At 41.8% G+C, this 13,728-nt stretch overlaps 1 protein-coding gene across 6 annotated transcripts; it reads left to right on the forward strand.

The window, feature by feature from the left end:
- The first annotated feature begins 2,634 nt into the window (after positions 1-2,634).
- Positions 2,635-13,508, forward strand: LOC133895319 (inactive poly [ADP-ribose] polymerase RCD1-like). 6 transcript variants are annotated; one of them, XR_009905586.1, is made up of 10 exons: positions 2,635-2,926; positions 8,364-9,430; positions 9,519-9,760; positions 9,848-9,927; positions 10,081-10,209; positions 10,301-10,396; positions 11,429-12,197; positions 12,302-12,499; positions 12,599-12,843; positions 13,023-13,508. XR_009905586.1 is itself a non-coding variant. In XM_062335550.1 (10 exons), exons 3-10 carry the CDS (start codon positions 8,478-8,480, stop codon positions 12,742-12,744), a joined length of 2,613 nt encoding a protein of 870 aa, XP_062191534.1. In that variant the 5' UTR covers positions 2,635-2,926; positions 6,640-6,827; positions 8,364-8,477; the 3' UTR covers positions 12,745-13,012. The 6 variants fall into 6 exon arrangements, 5 of the variants coding, with proteins under 5 accessions (XP_062191534.1, XP_062191536.1, XP_062191535.1 ...); XM_062335550.1 differs by lacking the exon at positions 13,023-13,508 and adding an exon at positions 6,640-6,827 and having other exon boundaries at positions 12,599-13,012; XM_062335552.1 differs by lacking the exon at positions 13,023-13,508 and having other exon boundaries at positions 11,429-11,516; positions 11,595-12,197; positions 12,599-13,012.
- The last annotated feature ends 220 nt before the right edge of the window (positions 13,509-13,728 follow it).

Consider the following 13,728-nt stretch of genomic DNA (forward strand, 5'->3'; position numbering starts at 1 on the left):
GCGGTCCGAACCTATCTAAAATCCCTCGAGCATTTACTCCACTAGCATCCAATCATCCGTCCCACCTGCATCTCCCACATACTCTCATTTAATTCACGTATGAGGTAGATTCAGAATCATCCCCCTGGCCGAATCTCAAAGAGGGTCCCTTCGGATCCCCGCTTAAGGAGTTCATCCTCCGACAGCCACCCTCTTTATCAACCGTAGCCGTCACTCCCCCACTAGGCAACCATCGTCGCCTCCCCTATGTTATATCGCCGTCCCTCCATTTTCCCTCTCGGCCAAGCATTGAAGCTCGTGCACCGCTCCTTCCTCCCTCCCTCGGCCACAACTATCATCATCATGGATGTTGTTGAGCACGCGCCGACCATCGCCGCCGACCAAGAAACCCCCCAAACAGGTTCACCACATTGTGCTGGAGCTTTTTGTACCCGCCCTAAGCGATGCCGCATAGCCGCTTGCCGCGTGACTGGTTGGATTTGCATGTAAAGAGTATAAGGGTACTTTTAGGATTTTTAGGGTATTTAGAAAACATAGAAACATTAATTGTACACGGAAAATTGTAATAACTCATAAAAATCATAGGAAGTTTATATGTGCAATATTTCAAAATGAATACTTAATTTTGTAAATTTTCAATTTAAGAAATATAAAAAAGTATATCCATGTTCCCACACACGAGCCAATTCTTAGGTTGATTTGGCCCATGTCCTTCCACCTCTTGCATCAGGCGCGGCCAATTGAACCCAACGGACCTAGCTCCCCACGAACATGCCCATGACTCATAGTGCCACTCTTTGTAGCAATCATAGTCGTTGCTCCCTCATTAGGCCACCACCGCGCACCTCCCCTCTGCTATATCTATCTCTTCCACCATTTTCCATCCCGGCCAATCGTTGAAGCTCGCGCACCCCTCCTTTCTCCCTCTCTCGGCCACAATCGTCACGATTGTCGAGAGCCGAGCCACCACTGTCGTCATGGCCACATATTGAGCACTTGCTGACCAAGAAACCCCCAAACGAGTTCACCACATTATGCTATCCAAATGAGGTGAGACGAGTTTTGCAAATACAACAATCTGAGGCTCGAACGGTTCATCCACATCAGGGATCCCCTATCCTAACTATTATAATGAGCCGATTAGGGATACTACCAAGGTTGTCAGGATCCCAATATGGATCCTAAAATCTTACGATCCTACGATACTACGAAGTCGAAACGATACTGATCCCACTATATATCTTAAATTTGTAGATCATAATTCTAAATGAGAGTTCTATACGATCCTATATAATCGCTAAGATCTTACATAGCATCATGATCTAGAGCTCTATACATGGATGACAATTTATCCCGATTACCCGTTTATCTGTGGGTAAATACCCAAATATGATAGGGTATGTATAGCATTTGGTATCCACGGGTACGTTCGTGGGCGGAAAATACTACACGATGGGTAGATGGGTACGGGTATGGGTAAGACGTACCCATACCCGCGAAACCCGTATAGTTCTCTAATGATGTCCTTATTCCGTATTCACATGTTCATTTGAGTCTTTGAAATGCTCGTCTGTTCAAATGTTTATTTGAATGAAAATTGTGCTATGCTTGGGAGTAGATGACCATAATACAGTTCAGTATACGTCTTGCTGAAATCATACTGAAATAATACATCTTGCTGAAATCATACTAAAATCATTTATTTATATGTCTTGCTAAAATTATTTATATGTCTTGTTGCAACCATTACACTATTCTCACATAGAATGAACAAATGATGTATGGAACTTATAACATTGTTTGGTATATTTGTTGTGGCAAGCGAGTAAATAGGTATACCCATGGATAATGGGTTTGGGGGCCGCTCTATACCCTGAGCGTTCACAGGTATACTTGCTGGTGGGTAAAATTTAGCAGGTACAAATATGGGTAAGCACTATTCGTACTCGTCGTACCTGATTGCCATCTCTAGTTCTATAGGATCCTATAGAATCGCTAAGATTTATACATGATTAAATTTTATTAGTTTAATCTGACATATTTTATTAGTTTCTATATTTAGAATATATGTTTAACGATATTTCATACTTATTAAATATATTTTTAATATAAAAATAAGTTAAACTTTGAAAATAAAATTTTCATAAAATTATGATCATACGACCCGATCCTACTTGGAAAAAAATAATCCTACCGACGATCCCAATCCTAAGGGCCTGTTTGTTTCAGCTAGAGATTCTAAAAAGCAGCTTATAAAAGCTGGATTGTGAAAAGCTGGATTGTGAAAAAGCTGGATTGTGAAAAGCTTTTAGACTGTAGATTCTAAAAAAATTTAATAGACAGTTTAGTAAAATGGACTTTCACAATCTATCAAAAACTGAGGAAAACCAGCTTCTCAGATTCTCACAATCCAACCAGCAGATTTTAAAAAGCTATAACCAAAAACTGTCTGTTTGTTTCAGCTTCGGATTATAAAAGCTGAAAGCTAGAATTCGAAGCTGAAACAAACAGAACCTAAAAATGTTGATACTACGGGCTTTCGTGACGGTGAGGGTGGGCCGGTCACGGTACATTTTCCATGACTGTCACTGTGAGTGTGGGCCCATCACGGGTAGAATTCACTGTGAGCGAAACTCGAGTTTCACGGATTGTCCTCCACGGCTCCACAAAGTCTGCCCGTTCGCCATCCCGACGCCTGTGCTGGCGACAGGAGAGGCATTCTCCAAGATCGCCTCCCCGTCCTCTACGCCGCCGGTTTCCTCCCGTACCCGACGAGAACGCGGCCGCCACCTCCCCGTCCGCATCGCCGCCGTCCCGTACTTGCCGCCTCAACTAGCATCGACGAGCTCGCCCCCACCGGCCCTAAGCCCGGATCTGGAGGAGAGCGCCGCCATATTCCCGTCCCTGCCACCGTCGGCCAGCCGAGGTGAGCATCTTCTACCCTCCGGATGCAGAATAATTAGGTAGTTGCAAGTCTGCTTCCCAACCAGCTGATTATTTGAGTCCATGCCGACGAATTGGATGCCAATACTTGTTGCCTGGTGTTGATTTTGTTATCGCTCCATGTTGTTTTATCAACTTGACCAAGAAAGTCTGTTGTGGTTATGGTCGAACTCGCAGATGCAACGCATTTTATTGAATATATATTTTGATACTTACATGCCACAATGCTGTCTGATTGAGGACTGCAAAACCTTAATTTTCTCTAGCGTTAGACCATGCTGTGGTTATCAAGTACTAGTTCAGTAGCTACTGGATTACCGAGCTAATTAAATCTCAGTATCCATGTTTCGTAATGGAAATTATGCATTGGGGTAATTTTGTATGTTGTGTTTATAAATGGAAAACACCAAGCACAAAGCACTGTGAGATGCTACGTCACTTAAGATTTTCACAGAAATTTATTTGGAAGAAGTGGTTGCTCATAATAGACCTGATAATAACATTGGGTACATGATATTTGTTTCAGTTGTTCCACCTTGCATATGTATATCATGCGCTCCTTTACAATGGACCGATATACTGTTTTACTAGAATTCACAGAAATAACACAATACAAGACATTAAACACTATTGGATCGAGTGAATTAGAGAATAGATAGACAACATCCTTGTTTCAATGAAAATATACACATCAATTGAGCAATAATTTTTCTTGAATCAAATCATTAAGTTGTTGTTTGGATCTCCCAAAATAAAAGTCAATTTTAACAAAACACATTTTAAGAGGATTTTTAGGAAAACGAGTTTAAGGTTGTTAGCCAGTTAAAACGTATTTAATAAATTCTTTGTTTGGATCTTATAAACCAAAAATGGGTTTTTACGCTAAGTCATCACACACAACAGACATCTCCGTCTATGAGCTGCTACGAACTCAGCCTCCATTCTCTTTCTCTTACTTTCCCCACAATCTCACTTCTGGTCACCACACATCGAATCCCCGTCCTCTCTCTCGACTCATGCCGTCGAGCTCGCCAGCGGCAGCTTTGAGTGCACATGGTTTGCGATGGTACTGGTTAGGGCGAGACGGCCATGTCGACGTCACTAATTTGGGCGAGCAGGGGTGGCGTCCTTTGCCATGGGTTGCCTTGCCCTGACTGCCCAACCGCCTCCAATTTCTCACTGTCCCGTCGACACCATAGCTTCCGTCCTCAACGACCTCCGTGCCTAGGTATAACAGCGATCAACATGCAAGCTAGGGAGATAGGCAGAAAGCTGGAGGAGAGTAGTGGAAGGCTGCCGATCCATGCTGCCTCTTGGAGCAGAGGAACAAGTCTAGAATATTGATGCACACCATTGTAGTCAGCTCTAGTCCCTAGGGCACCTCCGGCCTTTATCCATGCAGATGCAGGTAAGCTCTTGATAGTATTTTTCCGTAAAGTAATGCACAATGTATCTAAGTGTTTGATTTCCATGCAAGCAACAAGTGAAATGTGTTATCTAATCAACATAGGTCTATTTATTGGCATTAAATTGATGCATAAGAACAGGACACCACCTCTGATCAATGGAGCTTGGGCGTTGAACTAGAGTCTTTGGACTGACTTGAAGGGGCTCGGGAAAAGGTATGGTGACTCGACAGCCAGCTGATGGCGACGGTGATGACCTTCTCTGATCTCGATTGATTAGTTTGGCAATAAAAACCTACTCGTGATCCTTATACCTTGCTTGGCGGCAACAATTTCTTGGCATATCGAGCGCACCACCGGGAGAGTTTCCCGCCTAGCAATGGGAAAAGGATGTATTATGTTGGAAGTCCAAATTGAGGTTTGTGAAAACCGATTCTATTATAAACGATGCAGAGCTGTTTCTATCCAAACACACTTTTCTGGTTTTGTGGAAAACTGGTTTTGCATGTACGGGAGTTTGTTGGGTATTCAAACAAACTTTTAGAGGTGGTTACACTAAAACATGTATTACGGACACTAGTTTTCGTAAAACAGGGGATCCAAACAACACCTAAATGACATGTCATCTTCACCAACCCAGTCTGGTGACCTCGATAGCTGAATCTTGATAATCATCAACTTATCCAGAAATGGGCAAAACCTGATCCAAAATGTTAAATTTAAAATTGCATGTGATTTTGACTTGAAAATCAACAAAGACAACAATATGAGCATCACAAAATACACATGTGCAACTGTGCAAGCATAAATCCATCCATTTAAATGTTTGAGGACAAATCCTATATTTATCTAAAAATTGAGCTCCATCACGCCAATATCTACAAAAATAAATGGACATGCAATTTGGCGGAGCAACACACATTTTTCTAATAACCAACCCTACTTGGTTAGCTGAGACTTGTACAACAATTGATAATTAAGTGGCATTGATAATAAAGTGGCACACCACAAAAAATACTTTTAGACTAAATAAAAACAAGCTATTTAAGAATAAAAGAAGATGGATGTCGCAAATCGCATTAGAGAGATATGAATCATGAAAGAGGTGCTTAGAAGGGAGTGCATTGGGATTTCTCAAGATCACCATTTGCCAGCGGCGGGGCATGATAGAAGAGGTCACAAGGGCTGCACCGAAACTAGTGGTGGCTCCTTCTCTTACACATCGAGTGCTCTTCTATAGCTGAGTTGAGGATGCAATGGTTAGGGTTACCGGTTTTCTAAACGCGGAGCAAGCCGGCATGGAGGCGATGGGTAGTGTAGGTGTGGTAGGGCGACGAGGACTCCGGTGAGGTGCCGGTAGGGCAAGCGGTGGCAAGTTGTAGCGGTGCCGGGAGAGGGGTGGGGTCTCGACTTATAGGAATGGAGGCGAGAGCGTGGTAATAGGATAGTGAGGGAACTTGGGGTTTCTGGGTCGCTGGGAGGAGAGGAGTGGTGCCTATCGCTGCCCGTGACTCTACCTGATGACCAACTAGCTGCTATGATTGTTTGGTCCGATCGGTGCGGGCCGAGGGCACTGATGGTTTGTAGTTTTGTTGGGCTAAGAAGACGAGGGGTTTGTCATCTCAAAGGAAAAAACTTGATTTTAACATGGTGGAAAAAATCATTTTACTCTGAAGTTATTCGGTTGTCAAGATAGTCCCCTAAAATAGTCACCTTGCTTCCTAATGCATTTGTCTTTTTTGTTTCTCCTTAAAAATAAGTGTTTATATTGAAATTGGTGCGATGATAGATGACATTGTGCCTTATGATACAAAGTATTCTTATAATTTTTATGATAGTTAGCAAGTTTTTCGTAATGTTATTCGGTTGCACAATGGGAGAAATACTTTGTCCCTCCCACCTGTCATTGAAACACACGTCTCCGTTAAACCAGGTATCTCTTTGATATCATTAGTGACATCCATCTTTTCATTCTTAAATAGCTTGTTTTTGTATAGTCTAAAAGTAAATTTTTTTATGGTCTGCCGCTTTATTGTCAATTGCTGTATAAGTTTCAACTAACCCAGTTGGGCTGGTTCTTAGAAAAGGTGTGCTACTCCGCCAAGTTGCCTTTGCCTGCCCAATTTTGTTTAGGTATTGATGGAGCTCGATTTTCGGCTAAATATAGGTTGTCCTCAAACATTTAGATGGATGATTTATGCTTGCGCATGCGTATTTTGTGTTGATCCATTTGGCTTTCTTTGTTGATTTTCAAGTCAAAATGAGATGCAATTTCAAATTTGGTATTCAGATCAGATTTTGCCTATTTTTGGGGACAAGTTGATGTTTGTCAGGATTCAGCTATTGTGGTCACTAGATTGGGTTGGTGAAGATGGCATGTTATTTAGGATTCCATGTATAAGAGTTGTTTGTACGCCATTTTGGCTTGGGCTCTTGCAGTATTGAAGATTTGCTTCAAGAATAATTCTTGCTCAATGGGTCTGTATATTTTCATTGAAACATGGATGATGTTTATTTATTCTCAAATTCACTTGATCCAATAGTGTTTAATATCTTGTACTGTTTTATTTGTCAATTCCAATCTGAGTCGTGCGTGAGTGGATTGCACACGATCTAGCATCACTGACGTGGACCAAATTTGATTACTTGGATGATTGATGTTGTGAACCTATGGAAAAGGATTTCTTGAGCCGCAAGTAGTTGAATGAGGAATTATTTCGCAGGGTATTGGCAAAACTAAAAATGCCATGTGGTTATATTGTTCAAAACTTAAATTGCTATAGCTTTGATATACCAGAAAAATGTTTACCCGCTTGTCACAAGCGACATCAGTTTTCAATATTATTAAAATGCATTGGTATTTTCCTATTTGGTAGAGGTGGTAGTTACCAATATTATTAAAATGCATTGATATTTTCCTATTTGGTAGAGGTGGTATTTCCTTTAGAATTTTTCGTAGCTTTAGTGACAACTTCTTTCGTTGTCTCGCTACTTGTTATTGCTGTGTTTGCAATTCTTGATCTAGGGCGTTCTTGTGTCATCTTAGTCTTTTCGTAGCTCTAGTGACAATTTTCGTTTATCGTCTTGCTACTCGTTGTCGCTTTGTTGCGATTCTTGATCAAGGGCATTCTTTCGTTGTCATCATCACATCTCTACTCCTGTGCTTTGCTTTGCACTTCTTCGGCTTGATTCGACAGGATTACAAGACTCCACTCTATGACAGTTTTGAAGAGAGAATTTTTGGATGTATTAGTCTAAGTTTATTACTTAGTGTCATCTTTTTCAAATGCAACGCTATTGTATACGTCTTGCTTTTGAGTGGGGTGTTAGGAATATACAGTCCTTATACCTTACGTATAGGTTACTAGAATCCTTATTCTGTACTCTCTCATGTACTCTCTATATATTGCCCCCATAGGCTACTATTGAATATAAGTTGCTATTCCTAACAAGTCTATCATCTTCAACTCAAGGTATGCTTTCATGTCAACATGGATAGGACTTTGACATCCTTGATACTTCAATCAGTTATGGTGTTGATTTTTGAATTCTAGAGGTTGGCAAATGGCGTTGCATAAGTATTTAGAACAGTATCTGAGTGATAATCCAAACCCTGCTTCATGAAAGAGAATTCGTGCTACTGCTATGCTTGATCCCTATAAACTTGTTTTTGAGCCAGGGCTTCAACAACTAATTTTGGAGCTTATATGTCTGCTACATACCCCTTTTCTGTGTTTTTAGGAGGAAAAGCTCATAGATACATTGTCTAATCTTCATTATATAGGAACCAGCCTAAGTAGACTCTTTATTTGCACGATTGATGCTTGTTTTATGCAATTGATGTTCCTTGTGCACTTGGTGTTTTTGTCTTATGAAGGCTAGTTATACTGTTGTACTAATATTCCATTATTATTTTGCCAACTTCTTGAATCCTGACTCTTCTACTAACTTTCAATCACAAATTCATGAACCGTGTTTTCTATTTGAGAGACATTCATCCATTACCTTATACAGGGTCATTCTCTACCACTGAGATGTCAACATGAAGGGAGACCTGTAAATTGTATACATATTAGAGTTAGTTTTCTTTCTTTCACCATTTGTTCGGAGTGAGAACGAAGGCTTCTCATGGCATCACTGCAAGAATCCAATTCCCTGTGCTTGAAGAGAAAGCTCGTCGATGACTGCCTGTCAAAAGACTGCAAATCTCGTCGTGTCAAATCTGAGAATTGGCCCTCATTTGATTCATCTGCTAAACGCTGCAATTGTTGTTGCACACGACCTAACCTTGCCAGTGATTGTGTCAATTTCCTGAAGAGTGAAGTGCCTAGCTGTATCATGTATTACAAACAAGGTTCTTGGCACAATTTTCCTGAGCAAATAATGAAGTCCCTCGTTGAAAAATTCAGAGGCAATAAATCGAGTTTTGTGGTTGTGATGGACAATGAGCCTCTTCTTGTTGATTTCTTATCAATGACCCTGGTCAACTTAAAAACCAGAAAGCAGCGTTCTGTTGCATGGTTTGATGACACTGGCAAGCGTTTCTCTCCTTCTCTGTTCTTTGACGAGGAAAGTGATGAAATGACCAAAGGGGGTTCTGGTAACATTGACAGCACTGCACAGGGAATAATGTTAGATAAGGCTGCAAATTCTCCACCTGAAGTGGTCAAGCAAGTTGTCCTTGAATCTAGCCCTCCAGTTCCTCAAAAACCTTCCACTACAGATGTATTGCGCAAGAAAATGACATCTGTGGAAAGAGGCAGTGAAGGCTTTCTATTTGTCCAGGACCTTTTCCTCTCTGGTATGGGTTCATTTGCAACACCAAGTAGCATACTTCATGTCCACCGCTACTCTCCAAATGATATTACTGCACAATGTAGATTTGAAGCTTTTGAAAGACAGATGAGGTCCACCAAAGAAGAATGTGGTGATGCAAATGTAAGATATGGATGGATAGGGTCTAGGAAGAATGACATAGTTAGGATTCTGATTAATGGTTTGGGTACCACTGTAAAATCTGTTGAGAAGGCAGGTTTGAGTGCTGGTGTATATCTTTCACCAGAAAACCGAGCCTTTACCAGGTGTGTTTTCATTACTTAATTGTTGTGACTACAATTTTGTAATGTTTAATATATTATTATATTCATATCACATTTTATTGTGTGGCAGTGTCGGTCTTTGTGATGTTGACAGAAAAGGAGTGCAGTATATGTTGCTGTGCCGAGTGATATTGGGCAACATGGAAGCTGTCGAGCCTGGATCACAAGAGTCTTTTCCAAGCAGCGAGATATATGATTCTGGTGTCGATGATTGCTCAAACCCGAAGTGTTATGTGATGTGGCCATCACATCTAAGCACTCACATGCGTTTAGAATACCTTGTTAGTTTCAAGCTTGTCCCAAAAGTTCAAAGTAAGATGATTAATAAGAGTTAAAACCTTTATCATGTCATATTGATATAGGTGGAGTGAATCTTCTTTTTTGTGCACTTATTTTCAGATTATTTGCTTGGCTTGAAGGGTTTATGGTTTCACCCATCACCAAAGGAAGTTGCAGTGGATATTTCTTCTCTTCAACATGTGAGGCAACCTGAATCTTGTTACAGTTCACCATCAACATGCTGGTTTTCCTGTTAGATGCATGTCTACTAATCACAGTGGGAGAGTAGAAGCTTGTCTTATAGATGTTTAGCTTTGCTGTCCAATGATTCCCCTTCTTCAATCTGTACTCAGGTAATGTGTGAAACAGGTGCAGGACCAGCTTCCCCATGGATATCATTCAGAGTTCTGTTTGGAGTAATTCAAGACAGTATATCATCTGTAGCAAGGGAGCTGTTCTTCCATCATTATGAAGAGCTGAAGGTACTATCTACTCAAGCTATGGTATACCTTTTGATATTGTTTGTGGTTTGTATGGTGGGCATTGAAACATTTCTAGTTTTCTTCTTGACAGGAAAGTAAAATAACTCGCGAAGAAATGGTGAAGAATATGATAATAATAGTTGGAGAAAAAATACTTTTGGAAGCCTTGAAGAAACTTCATTACTGTGTAAGTTCCTAGTAGCACACATTTCCTTGTTTCTTGTCAATACTAAGGAAACTTTCAAGGTTCATGCTGGTTCTTCTCCTTGTAAGTTCAAGCTTGTATGGGAAAGACTTAGCGACACATTATTCTTGCAAATTCAGTAAAAGTAACCATTTCGAGGTTGTTATATTCAATGTGCATTGCATGTACAAAAATAAAATCCAGTATGTATGTTGCGACATGCAAGTCATGAATCTGGCTGCATAACAGAAGGCTTCGTTTTAGTTTAAAAAAATAAAACTCGACCCAAGGGGACAGACATCCCGAAGGTATTGCATTAAGGTCGAGAAAATGCCCCGAAAGCCAGTTACAACCCGCACGCTATCGCTGAGCGACCGCGCCACGACCACGGGGAACACACAGCGAGGAGCCTTTTTTGCGAGAACCAGGGTTCGAGCCCTGGTTGGTAGCCTCACATTTGGAGGTCTTACCACCGTGCTATTCGCATGTTCTCTTTAGTTTTTAAAGACCACACCTGTTATCTTTTCTGAAGCAAAAGCAATAGATATTCAACTCCTTTATACAAAAATCGATTTGTGTTTCTTGAATAGTATGGAATATGCACCTGTTATTTGACAAATTAGTCTTGCTTATCCTTTTGGAATGGATGACTTGAAACCAAAATAAGGCTATTCTGTGCATAGTATCTACTTTTAACATCTCTGATAGTTAAATTTTTTTTATGGTTCATGGTAAGGAAAATTGAAGCTTTATGTCTCTTGAGCACTATTGGTAATGTGCACAGATAAATCATTATAATATTAAAAAAGGAACTTGACCACGGGGAGAGACGTCTCCCTGGCGTTGCTGCTAAGGTAGGGTAGTACCGAACCCCGTCTAGCCAGGAACTTGTAAACTCGCTGAAATCATTATAATATTTTCTTTGCTCTTCTCAGGCATCTGATTAAGCTGTCCAAATCAGCAATGTGTACTACCTTTTTCTTTTCTGGCATGTTTACGTTTTTAGCATCACTTTGTTTTTGGCTTCTATTGCAGCCATCGTTATGGTACAAGCCTTCTGTTGAAGCTGTGTCCAGTGATTCCGCAAGGGCAACACCAGAACAGTTATCCTTGGATGAGACAGGCAAGAATTGTTCATTGACTCTTAGTGTTAACCATGGTGATTCATGTGTACCAAATGCGGTTGCTGATTACACCGCAGTTCTTAGCACCAAAAGATGCGATACCCTTGCAACTGATATGGTGCCCAAAGGCCATGATTGTCTGGCACCGAGTAGTGTGACAGAAACATCTAGTTCTGCCGGTGCCACATGCCGGGGTTCTCCAAGTGTGGAACCTGAAGGCAGAGATTCTCCTATACAAATCATGTCACCTGGAAACTCTGCTGCCCGATGTGTCAAAAACCAAGATTCTTTTGTAGCAAGAGTGGCGCCTATAGTTTGTGATGGCCTTTTGAGCACGATTTCTGGAAGATCTGCATCTCCTAGTGTGGAAGTTTGCAATTCTGTTACACCAACCACAGGACCTCCTGGTAATGTTTCTGTAGCACCAACTAATGCCTCAAAAACCCATGGAATTTTGGCTCCAGGTTTCACTCCTAAGGGCTGTGAATCTACTGTACCAAGCTTGGCATTTGGAAATTCTGAAGGTAGAGGCGTGAAACGTCTCAATTCTTCACCAAGAATGACACCTGAAGGCCAGGAATTTCTTGCACTGGGTATTGCATCAAAAGGCCCAGCACGTCATTCAGTAGAAGGCCAGGTCAATTTAACACCGGTTGCCATACCTCCAGTCCACACGCCAGGTAAGCCTCTCTGTTGTATCAAGTTTTACTCTAGTCCATACATCATTTGTGCAAGACTGACAGCGTGCCAAATGTGGATCGTCCTGGCTGTCATTTCTTTGCAGGCCGTGGAAATTCACCATCTATGAGCACTGAGGGCCGTGATTCTCTGGCACTGAGTATCACGCCCAAAGGCCATGATGGTCCAGCATCGATTAAACTGCCAAAGCGCTGTGAATCTCCGAGATCTGATACGTTGCCTGAAAGTGGTCGCCCTAAAGCTCAGGATGCGGCCACCAAGGTGTATAATGCTCCGACACCGGGTACGGTACCTGAAAACTCACTATGGAACATAATAGTGACTACCATTCACTTCATTTTATTGTTTTCACTAACGCAAATTCGTTGGTTGGTGACTGCAGTAACTGGGGAGCCGAAAGACCAGATTGCGCCATGTGGCTCGCAGAATAAATCATCTGGGCCAGGCCTCGATGGTAGCAGCCATGTTACTGGGGCAACCAATGCCATTGTTGCCCTGTCAACTCTGCGAGAGAAGGGCGGGCATTAGAGCAGCAGCTGTGTCAAAATCGCGCCGTTTCCGTTGAATCTCCTTGTTCTGTACATGTGATGTTACCCATTACCATGTACATGTGGTTTTAGCTCTGGTGTAAGTCGGTGGGATGGATTAGTTAGTTATTTCGTAGGACAGGTGGTAGTAAGATGCTCGTAACAATATTTCCCTGTGCGTATGGCTGCCGGTGGTGTTCTCTTTAGGCTGCTGTGCCTGTAATGGGCCATGGCGGTAGTGTTAATAGCCTAGTTCTCATGGTGGATTATCATGTGCAGGAACTGCAGAGGCGGGTGCAAGTGATGTTGTCCTAGTGTGATCATGGCCGGCGCCCAAACGTCATTTTGCTAGCTGCGTCGCCGGATTGGTCACTTTTGCCCGTGAGTTGGGACTGGGTATGCTGGGCCGTTTCTGTCATCTGGGTCACATAAAGGGCAGCGCGCTGGATGCGGCAACGCAAGACACGCCAGCCGGTTGGCCGTCCAACGCTGGTTTCCAAGGACTTACAGCGAAATGGTGCCCAGGATCGCCAACTACGTTTCCAAGGATCGAAACCAACAGCCCCAGTGAAGTAAATCTGGTGTTACAAACCAACATTCCAAAATTGTAACAATGTGATCAATTTGACAATAATTGAATTAGACAGTTAATCAATGTAAAGACATCCGTTGAGTTACTGACTTCTCTAATGGGTGCATATCCTGTCCATTCATTTGCTATATATGTAAACATTCACTCAGTTAATAAATGCATGTGTTTTCACACTCTAATCGATTTTTACTCACATCAGGTTATCAAACACTAGTTCTATCACTGATTAGCACAACAATCAAGAACAGAGAGGTACAAAGGCCTCTCTCAGAAGGTGAGCAGGGTGCATCCATTATGTTCCATACATGGCATATCTGCTTCTTTGTACTTTATCGTCATCATTCTGCCGCTTTGTCCATGCCCTTGCCGTTCCCGCTGTCGTCCACATTGTGG

This window comes from Phragmites australis, chromosome 16, assembly GCF_958298935.1.
Source record: "Phragmites australis chromosome 16, lpPhrAust1.1, whole genome shotgun sequence".
Lineage (NCBI taxonomy): Eukaryota > Viridiplantae > Streptophyta > Magnoliopsida > Poales > Poaceae > Phragmites > Phragmites australis.